This window comes from Pongo pygmaeus, chromosome 23 (genome assembly GCF_028885625.2).
Source record: "Pongo pygmaeus isolate AG05252 chromosome 23, NHGRI_mPonPyg2-v2.0_pri, whole genome shotgun sequence".
NCBI classification, from domain to species: domain Eukaryota; kingdom Metazoa; phylum Chordata; class Mammalia; order Primates; family Hominidae; genus Pongo; species Pongo pygmaeus.
In genome coordinates, this window is record NC_085931.1 from 36,572,610 (window position 1) to 36,583,041 (window position 10,432).

At 47.3% G+C, this 10,432-nt stretch overlaps 1 protein-coding gene across 5 annotated transcripts in view; it reads left to right on the forward strand.

Moving 5' to 3' along the window:
- The window catches only part of MYO18B (myosin XVIIIB), a 318,984-nt gene that overhangs the window by 14,147 nt on the left and 294,405 nt on the right, over positions 1-10,432 (forward strand). For 4 of the 5 annotated variants that reach the window (XM_054469702.2, XM_054469701.2, XM_054469703.2 and 1 more), the window contains exons 2-3: positions 4,957-5,266; positions 7,192-7,350. In XM_054469702.2, coding sequence (XP_054325677.2) covers positions 5,228-5,266; positions 7,192-7,350 — 198 coding nt within the window. In that variant the 5' untranslated portion in view covers positions 4,957-5,227. The remainder of the gene's footprint in view (positions 1-4,956; positions 5,267-7,191; positions 7,351-10,432) is intronic. The other variant, XM_054469705.2, reaches the window with a different exon arrangement.

Below are 10,432 nucleotides of genomic sequence, written 5' to 3' on the forward strand. Positions count from 1 at the left end.
ATTCCTTTATAGCAACACAAAACAGAGTAAAATGCAAAAGCCCACACTGTGGGAAACTTTTTCTTAAAGACTTCGCTGTTGGCACTTGGACATGTTTTTGTGGTCTCCCATTGGGCATGTGACCTCATTAGAGCCGAAATGCTCCTTGGATTTTTGGATCCTGAGATTTCACTTTTGCAGGGCTGCGTAGGCATGCTGAGGTCTCAGCTGGTGACATGCTGATAGGCGTGGAATGGCCAGCTACCAGAATAAAAGCCCTGATTCGTAGCATTTGCCAATTTCTGTGATGTAAACACTCCCGTGGCTGCCGTTAAGTTATGAATTGGGCTTTGCTGAATGCAGAGCTGGAAAGAGATGTTCACAATGGACTGTCAGAAGACGATGACTGGGAGCCTCAGCACAGCAGCAGGGCCCAGCCAGCTCCTGGGCTCACCGGCTTCCAGGATGTGAAGCTGCCTAAGCAGCCTTAATCTTTTCGTCTCAAAAATGTACCATTTCTCTGTATTGGGAACATTCCATGTCCTTCTATTTGAAACTATATATTGTTGGCTGGGTGCAGTGGCTCATGCCTGTAATCCCGGCACTTTGGGAGGCCAAGGCAGGTGGATCACTTGAGGCCAGGAGTTCGAGACCAGCCTGGTCAACATGGCAAAACCCTATCTCTACTGAAAATACAAAAATTAGCCAGGCATGGTGGCATGTGCCTGTAATCCCAGCTACTCAGGAGGCTGAGACAGGAGAATCACTTGAACCCAGGAGGCGGAGGTTGCAGTGAGCCGAGATCGTGCCACTGCTCTCCGACCTGGGCAACAGAGCAGTAGGACTCTGTCTCCAAAAAAAAAAAAAAATATATATATATATAAAAAATATATATAAAAAAATAAAAAATATATAAATATATATAAATATATATAAAAATATATATAATATTATTGTTAACTATAGTCATACAGTGCTATAGAACACTAGAATTTACAAAAGCTTAATATACACCTCTTACGTGGCATACTATTCTCTAGGTATCAGGCAGGGAATGAAAATGCATGTGCATTTAAGACTTCTGCATGAAAATTCATAGCAGTTTTATTTATAATAGCCACCTTCTACTCAAGTCACTGAGGGGCGGCTACTTCCAGGCTTACAAGGCCTTAAAGAAGTTCTGATCAGTCCAGGTGCAGTGGCTCACGCCTGTAATCCCAGCACTTTGGGAGGCCGAGGGTTGGATCACAAGATCAGAATTTCGAGACGAGCCTGGCCAACATGGCGAAACCCTGTCTCTACAAAAAATTAGACGGGTGTGGTGTCACATGCCTGTAGTCCCAGCTACTCAGGAGGCTGAGGCAGGAGAATTGCTTGAACTCAGGAGGTGGAAGTTGCAGTGAGCCGAGACCGTGCCATTGTACTCCAGCCTGGGCAACAGAGCAAGACTCCATCTCAAAAAAAAAAAAAAAAAAAAAAGCCAAAACAAAAAACAAAACTGCTTGTCAGTGGTTGCTCTGGCAGCTGGGGATGGAGGGTGGGTGTCTCTCAGGAGGGGTCAGTGAAGCTCATTGCTCAGAGGGCCTGGCCAACCAGAGCTAGAAGTGAGAAAAGCCAAAGGCAGAAGAGACACCTTCCTCCACTGAAGATTGCTTCCACTAAGACCTTGTTATATTTCCTCCCATTTGATTTTCTACATGAAGCCTTTTGTTGTTCATTTTGGACAGCTCTGGTGTGTGCAACATTGTACTCACTTTACAAGCTGAGACAAGCACCTTCCAATGATTCTGCAAATATTTCCCAAACAACTCACACACTGCAGGGGTGGGGATGTGGAAAAGGATATAGTCACTTTGGAAAACAGTTGGAAAGTTTCTTTGTTGTTTTGTTTGTTCGTTAGTTTGTTTTTGAGACCAAGTCTCACTCCATTGCTTAGGCTGGAGTGCAGTGGCACCATCTTGGCTTACTGCAACCTCCGCCTCCCAGATTCAAGCAATTCTCCCACCTCAGCATCCCGAATAGCTGGGATTACAGGTGCCTGCCACCATGCCTGGCTAATATTTGTATTTTTAGTAGAGACAGCGTTTCCCCATGTTGGCCAGCCTGGTCTCGAATTCCTGATCTCAGGGGATCCACCCACCTCGGCCTCCCAAAGGGTTGGGATTATAGACGTGAGCCACCATGCCTGGCAGGAAAGTTTTTTTTTTTTTTTTAAATTAAACGTAAAATTATACTACTCAGCAGTTTCACTCAGAGGAACCTACGTGACTTTGTAGCGACATTATTCATAGTGCCCCTAAAGTGGAAACAGTCTAGCTGCTCATCACCTGTTGGATGGATTAAGAAGGAAAAAAAAGAAGCAAAAACCTGTCTATGCATGCAACAGGAATGCAGTTGAGCAACAGAAAGTAATAAGGGGCTGACACAGGAACGTGGATGAATGTCAAAAACATGCAAAGTGAAGGGCCAGGGGTAAATAACCAAATACTTTATAATTCCGTTATAGCGAATGTCCAAAGAAGGCAAGTTTATAGGGATAGAGTAGATTTGTGGTTGCCTGGGGCTGAGAGAGGGAACAACTAGTGACAGTAAATGGGCATGAAGAGAAGAGTTTTTTGGGGGTTGATGAGAATTTTTTTTTTTTTGAGACACAGTCTCACTCTGTTGCCCAGACTGGAGTGCAGTGGCACGATCTCTGCTCACTGCAAGCTCCTCCTCCCAGGTTCACGCCATTCTGCCTCAGCCTCCCAAGTAGCTGGGACTATAGGCACCCGCCACCACGCTTGGCTAATTTTTTGTATTTTTAATAGAGACGGGGTTTCACCTTGTTAGCCAGGATGGTCTCGATCTCCTGACTTCGTGATCTGCCTGCCTTGGCCTCCCAAAGTACTGGGATTACAGGCATGAGCCACTGTGCCCGGCTGGGGTGATGAGCATTTCTAAAGTTAGATTGTGGTGACAATTGCACAGCTCTGTAAATTTATTAAAAATCAAGTTGAAACTTAAAAAGGATGAATGTTATGACACACAAATAATACCCCAGTATAGCTGTTTAAAAACAAATACCCAAAGGATTATAAATCAAACTACTATAAAGACATATGCACATGTATGTTTATTGCAGTACTGTTCACAATAGCAGACTTGGAATGAACCCAAATGTCCATCAATGATAGACTAGATAAAGAAAATGTGGCACATGTAATACTATGCAGCCATAAAAGAGCATGAGTTCATGTCCTTTGCAGGGACATGGATGAAGCTGGAAACGGTCATTCTCAGTCAACTAACACAGAAACAGAAAATCAAACACTGCACGTTCTCACTCAAGTAGGAGTTGAACAATGAGAACACATGGACACAGGGAGGGGAACATCACACACTGGGGCCTGTCCAGGGGCGGGGGACTAGGGGAGGGATAGCATTAGGAGAAATACCTAATGTAGATGATGGGTTGATGGGTGCAGCAAACTACCATGGCATGTGTATATCTATGTAACAAACCTGCATGTTCTACACATACATCCCACAACTTAAAGTATAATAAAAATAAAGAAAAGTTACAACTTTGGCTGAGAAGTAACAGGTGTAAATAAACTAGGAAATATAGTAATTGTATGGAGATATGGCAAGTAAAAACAATGCTTGCTAAACACTCTTTTTGATGGTTTCATACTGTTACTGTGAATTGGAGGTACTCTAATTTATTTGACATTCTCTAGTTATCGGACCTCGTGTCTGCTCTTTCAATGCTACAGTCAACATGGTGATGAAATTTTCTGGTTTAGGATTACTTCCTCAAACTTGTTTCCCAGAAAAGGGCTTTGTAGGTCAAAAGTTATCAAACTTTTCTAAGGCTCTCAATATGATGACGAATTATTTCTCCAAGCGTGGGACAGATTGAGAGCTACAGTTTCCTGCCCTTACCTCATCTTCCAACTATGGAACCAAATATTCCCTCCACAAAGAAAACCCATGATTCATGGTGTTAGAAGTCAGAATAGTGGTTTCCCGGCTGGGCGTGGTGGCTCCCGCCTGTAATCCCAGCACTTTGGGAGGCTGAGGCAGGCGGATCATGAGGTCAGGAGTTCGAGTCCAGCCTGGCCAACGTGATGAAAACCCTTCTCTACCAAAAATATAAAAAATTAGCCGGGTGTGGTGGCATACACCTGTAATCCCAGCTACTCGGGTGGCTGAGGCAGAATTGCTGGAACCGGGGAGGCGAAGGTTGCAGTGAGCTGAGATTACACCACTGCATTCCAGCCTGGGCAACAGAGCAAGATTCCATCTCAAAAAAAAAAAAAAAACAAAAAAACACAAAAACAAAAAATAATAGTGGTTTTCCTTGAGGAAATACTGACCAGAAGGGAGCATGAGGGAAGTTCTAAGTCTCTCTTTACTTTTTGAATTGAGATGTGATTTACATACAGTAAAATGTCCAATCTTAATTGTACAGCTGGGTGAAGTTTTGCATATGATACACTTGTGCAATCATCCTTCAGATCAAGATACAAGGCATTTCCTGAGCCCCAGAAGGTTCCCTCATGCTTCTTCCCCACCAAAAGCGAATGCCTCCTCTGACCTCCTTTACCATAGATTAGATTTGCTTGTTCTTGAACTTCTTATAGATAAAATTATAACCTTTAAATCTTTATCAGGGTGCTAGTTACATTGATGTGTTCTTTCTGTAAGAGCCACTGAGCTATACCTTATGATATATTTTTCTGGTTGTATGTTACATTTCAATAAACGTGTGGGGCCAAGAGGAAGAATATTTCAGGGCACTGTTCACTCTGTGGCCTGCAGGGTCCTGCCTGACCATCCTCCTTGCAGAGGTAGCTGACAGTGTCTGTACCTGACTGTGCCCATTCCCCCATGTGGTCTTGGGTTTATGGCGTTGGTGGGGGAGGGAGTAGGACTGTGCCCATGAGCTAACCTGTCTCTCTCTTCTCTCCCGACTGTGTCCCTGTGTGTCAGTTCTGTGTCTATCCATCTCATGTGCTGCGTGTGTCTGTAAAGCCTCATTCCGTGCTGTCTGGCAGGAAGCTCCATCTCATCTCATCATCTTAAGGCCCTGGCACTGCCTCAGCATGGCCATTTCATCACGCCTCGCCCTGTGGGAGCAGAAGGAAAGTGACACTCGTGACTGGGGCTGCAGCCATCCGCAGGGACTGACTCGACCCTCGGGAGCCAAGTCCAACCTTTCCCACCTTGAGTGGGGAGTCTGACATCCAGTCCTCCTAGTAGCATGTGCAATCCCACCTTCAACCTTCTCCCAGCCAGCTCGGTTAGCCTTGGCCTTTCCAACCCAGCTGGACACTGATGGCCACACCCTTGACTCCCCCCAGGGCTGCCTGGTGGTTTCCTGTTCCACAGGTGGTGGTGGTGGGGGGTGGGGGTAGACCAGCTGTCCCAGCTGGATCCTCATGGCAGCTCTGATGAGCACGGGAATTTGGGTGGGAGGAGGGACACATGGGGGACAGAGGCAGGGCTGTCAGCTGCCAGGTTTATGCCACAGGGGTGGGTTTGTGTGGTCCCTGCCTTTGGGCACCATAGAGAACCGGAAACGGGCTCTCCTCAGATACTCCTTTCTCCCCTTTAGTATTTTTCATGATATGCTACGAAGGGCTGCCTCTTTCTAAGATGCCTGTTACTTCCTGCACCCTCACTCCACCTTGTGCATGTGATTTGATGAGTTGGAAGTGGGAGGGTGAGAAGCTTCTTTCTGGCTACCTCCTGCCTGCCCCTGCCCCTCCCAGCCTGATCTGGGGGTAGCAGCTAAAATGGCATTGGAAGCTGCAGAGGGTGCCTTAAGACTGTCTCTCGGCCAGGCGCAGTGGCTCACGCCTGTAATCCCAGCACTTTCGGAGGCCGAGGCGGGTGGATCATGAGGTCAGGAGTTCGCGACCAGTCTGGCCAACACAGTGAAACCACGTCTCTACTAAAAATACAAAAAATTAACCAGGTGTAGTGGTGTGTGCTTGTCATCCCAGCTACTCAGGAGGCTGAGGCAGGAGACAGAGGTTGCAGTGAGCCAAGATCACGCCATTGCACTCCAGCCAGGGTGACAGTGCGAGACTCTGTCTCAAAAAAGAAAAAAAAAAAAGACTGTCTCTCACTTATGAAGTGTCCTTCAGTCCCACATCAGGAAGGAAAGAAGGGAAATGATGTTGATGTGGGCCCCGCAGTGCTGCCCCTGCTTCTCGGTCCCTGGGCAGAGGTCTGCATCCACCAGCTTTATTCCATGGCCTTGTCTCCCGGCCTTTGCTATCTCCTTTGAATTCCTCCCTTATCAGTTGGGCTACACACAGCAAGTCTTTGCCACACATGCACAGAGGTTCTTGATAAGGTGGCTATTTTAGACCACTATGGAGCTCTTCCATATAAAGCACTGGTGACTTTTTTTTCTTCTCATGGGCTGTCACTGATGCAGGCTAAAGACACACTTCAGTTGGCCACAGCCAGTCTCATGCCTCAGCCTCCAGGTCGCTGTGGCCAACAGGGGTCTCAGCTGCATCACAAGTCCAGCCAGTGCTGGCCTAGGCCATATTTCTGGCGGGTAAAATATCAGGGTCCAACCTGCCTGTTCTAGGACCCAGTGTTAGAGAGCCCCTGGCTGGCCAAGTCCTGGTTTAAGGACCATCAGGAAGCCACAGCACTGTGTCAGTTGAGTGGGTTGGAGCCACAAGGTCAGGTCCTTATATAAATCATGGCTATAAGCCCTTCCCTGTCTTACCATGTTCCTGGTGCACAGTAAGTGATTAATTGGTTCATCTATTATGTTAACTATAAGCTGAGGGGACCAGGAGAGAGTGGATGATTCCCTGTGATCCATCCCTTTCTGGAAACTGGGAAATCTCCTTTCAGAGCAGGTCCTCCTAGAAATGGGCATGTCCCATGGCAAGGAAGGGAACCAGCATCCTTGACTGTGCAAGTGACTGTTCATATCACAAGGAGTCTGGATCCAGGCAGAAATCACATTGACCCGCATAATTCCTGGCTGCCCCTGTGCTCCATTTTCATGCGCTGTCTCAGGGACCCCCCTGAGTCCTGCTGGGCCTCACCTGCTTGGCTGTGGCTTCTCATACATGGGCTTGGTCATATATGTTCTCCTCCACCCCCTCCCAGGCTCCATCACAAACTTTTTGAAGGGCAGCTTGCTCCTACTGGTTGACTCACTGAGCTCTCTCCTTCTTTGCTTCTGCAAAACAGATTCGGGAAGAGGACAAGAGCCCTCCACCGTCCTCGCCCCCTCCTCTCTTCTCTGTCATCCCAGGGGGCTTCATTAAGCAACTGGTCCGGGAGACTGAAAAAGAGGCCAAGGAAGCAAGACAGAGGAAACAGTTAGCTCTCGCCTCTCCAGAACGAGAGGTAAGTGGTTCCTAAGAAGGAGGACCAGATGCGTTTCATACCCATCATTCTGTCTTGTGAGCTTCTTCTGAGTCATTTGTCGTCCTGCCTTTGCTCCTGCTATCCTGGCTTTGAGGAATGTCCTTTATTCAGCTTGATCTATTGAGCTCTTATGTACGCTTCAAAACCCAGCTCAAATAGCACATCTCTGGAAAATTCTTCCATTGCTTTCCTTTCTCTGAATCCTGCTGCACCTTCTATGCCTGTCTTAGCTGCTTGGTTGGCATAGTACTTATTTGATTATATGACTTATTTGACTAGGAATTCCTTAAGAGCAACAACGATTTCTCATTGAATTCTGTATCTTGAGCAGCCGTCATTGTATTTTGCCAGTAGTGAGTGCTTAACAGTTTGTTTAGTGAATGAATAAATGATATTCATTGATGCATGGTTAGTGGGGATTACTTGACCACCATTTTTATAGAAAAGGAAACCTAGATACTGGCTAAGATGTATAGTTGGTTCACTTTAAGCAGAAAGCTATTGAGTTGGTACTAACTGGTGTAGTTGCATTGATTGTTAAAATATTGAATCCTTCATACCAGGTGGTAAATGGTTGTAACCCTTGGCCCCCCAAGTGCCCTCCAGTTGCCATGTTTACCCAGGTCCCTCTCCTGAGTCCCTTGGAATGGCTACAGTCCAATAATTACAGCGTTAATGCTTGGCACAGGTAGGAACCTCAGTACCTTCCTCCAGCTGGTGTCCCTCCTGGTTGGTTGATGTCCACTAAAAATCCTTAGCTATTCTGAATAGCGCTGCTGGATTGAAGCGATAGTGAATACAATGTGGCCTTTACACTTTAAGGATTTGTAAACTTGTCGCTGGTGGTGGCCAGTGCTATTTCTCTCTTGTCCTCTTTAGCCATGGAACCTGGGCAGGATGACAAGGTGGACCATGAGGGAGGCAGGCTTGGAGTGCAATGCATCTTGGGAGTATCCCTGTGTTAGGTAGAAAGGGCATCTCTTTGTGTCTCCAGCGCCCCCTTCGGACAAGGTGAATGCTGCAGTGCTTGGACTGAAAGGTCTGGTGGCCTCAGGGCCTGGTGTTGGCTTGAGTCCAGTGACCCATCCTGGCTCTTCCTTCCCCTCCCCTTCAGCTTTGGTTTGCCCGGCTAGTCCCACATGTGCCTGCACCTGTCCGATGAACAACTTTGATGCATTAGAGAGGTCTTCCAGCAACTGAACAGCAGCAGCTGCTGAAATACCTCGGCCAAGTCTTTGTTGGGGAAGTTGACAGGGAGGACAGGCTCTGTTCCCACTCTTGCCTGACCTAAGGCATAAGTGGGGGCCAAAGTTGACCCCGGCAGGCTGTTGTTAGGTTATGATGAAATGTTACTGTGTGCTGTTTATCACCAGACAGTACTGCTTTGCTGCTCATGGCCTCATTTGATAACCCGTGCAGCAATGCAGGTGGATGGGATTCCACCCATTTATCACAGGTGGAGACTGAGGCCAAAAGAGGTCAAGTGATTTTCCCAAGGTCATAAGACCAGATAGAGTCAGAGCGAGGGGGAGAGCCTGTGTGTTCTCTGCTCTCACAAGATGGCTGGAAAAGGACCAGTCTGGTGAGTGAGGTGGCTGGGGTGGTGCCACAGAGACCTGGGGGGAAAGGGTTCCATGAGATTGACACGAGCAGCGCTGGTGTCACTGTGAGCAAGTAAAGAGGCAGAGCTAAGCCATGGATGGGGACAAACTGTCACTGCTGTGACTGGATGGAGACTCAGAGCCAAGATGCAGGATGGCTCTGAGCCTCAGCCCACAGCAGGTGGCTGGACCATGGGCCAAGATATTCCTGGGGCTGGAGCAAGGGAGCCTCAGGACATGTTTCCACAAGGCAGCAAGCTTTGGCTGGTTCCTGCCAATTTAATTTTCTTGTCCCAATCAATAAATAACTCCATCCTCTCTTGCCTTGTCCCAGCACAACTGTTTCATTTGATCCTCATCTGATTCTTGCAAGAAGCCATTAGAATCCATCCCATTTTGCAGGAATGGAAAACAAGGCTTGGGGAAGTGACCTGGTTCTCCTAGGGCTACCCAGCCAGTGAGGAACAGGGAGAGGCTGGAATAACACTGGAGTGGAAAGTAACCCGTATTGAATGTCAAGGAGACCTAGATTCTAGCTCTGGCCCTGCCACTTTTTGGGAAGGCTAAACCCCTTCCGCTTTCTTGGCCTCAGTTTACTCATCTGTAAAAATGTGCTATTAGTTTTCTATTGGCTCCAGTTATTCTAGAGGTGCCGTTTCCTCTATACGCTAAGAAGGGTGGCAGGGTGGGGGGACCAAAGACTTTGATGACTTTGAAGATCCAAAGGAAGAGAATCCATGGGCATATGAGGGTGGGGTGGGAGGAGGCTGGCACTGGCTCTCTTGTTTGGCCCACCCCATGTTACTGTCTCGTCTGTGGTGGTTGGTTAAAAATAAGGCACTGACTCACTTTTCAATATGGTGTAGACAGTGGTGAGATTTGCCAAGTGCAGTCAATCCCCCTTCCAAGGCTATGTCCTGCCTTCCCCCAGAAGGTCAGGAGGAGCTACTCAGCCATGGTCCCCAGAGCCGTGATGCTGAGCACCAGCTGCACCTCGTAATCACCCGGGCAGTCACAACCCAGACAGACTCAATCAGAGTCTCTGGGAATAAGGCCAAGGAGTTAAGGTTTTTAAAAGTGCCCCAGGAGATTCCAGAGAGCCCTAGAGAGAAAAGGAAGGGCATCTAATATGCAGCAGTTCAAGGCACTGGCTTTGGAGTCAGAGAGAACTGGCTTTACATTTCACCTTTGTAGCTGGGTCACCTTACATCTTTACATCTAGTTCTTTGCTTGTAGAATGGGGAGAAGTTCAGAATCTACTCCAGTTGTTCCTTAGGAGGATTAAATAGGAGATTGCATGATGGTGATATAGGGCTCATTGCAAGGAAGATATAAATGATAGATATTATTGTTATTGTGATTATTACAAAGATGAGAACAGAGACTTTGCTGTGGCATTGGTCACCTAAAACAGGAGACACAAAAGCCAGAATGGAACGCAGAAGGTGGCCACGCTGTGA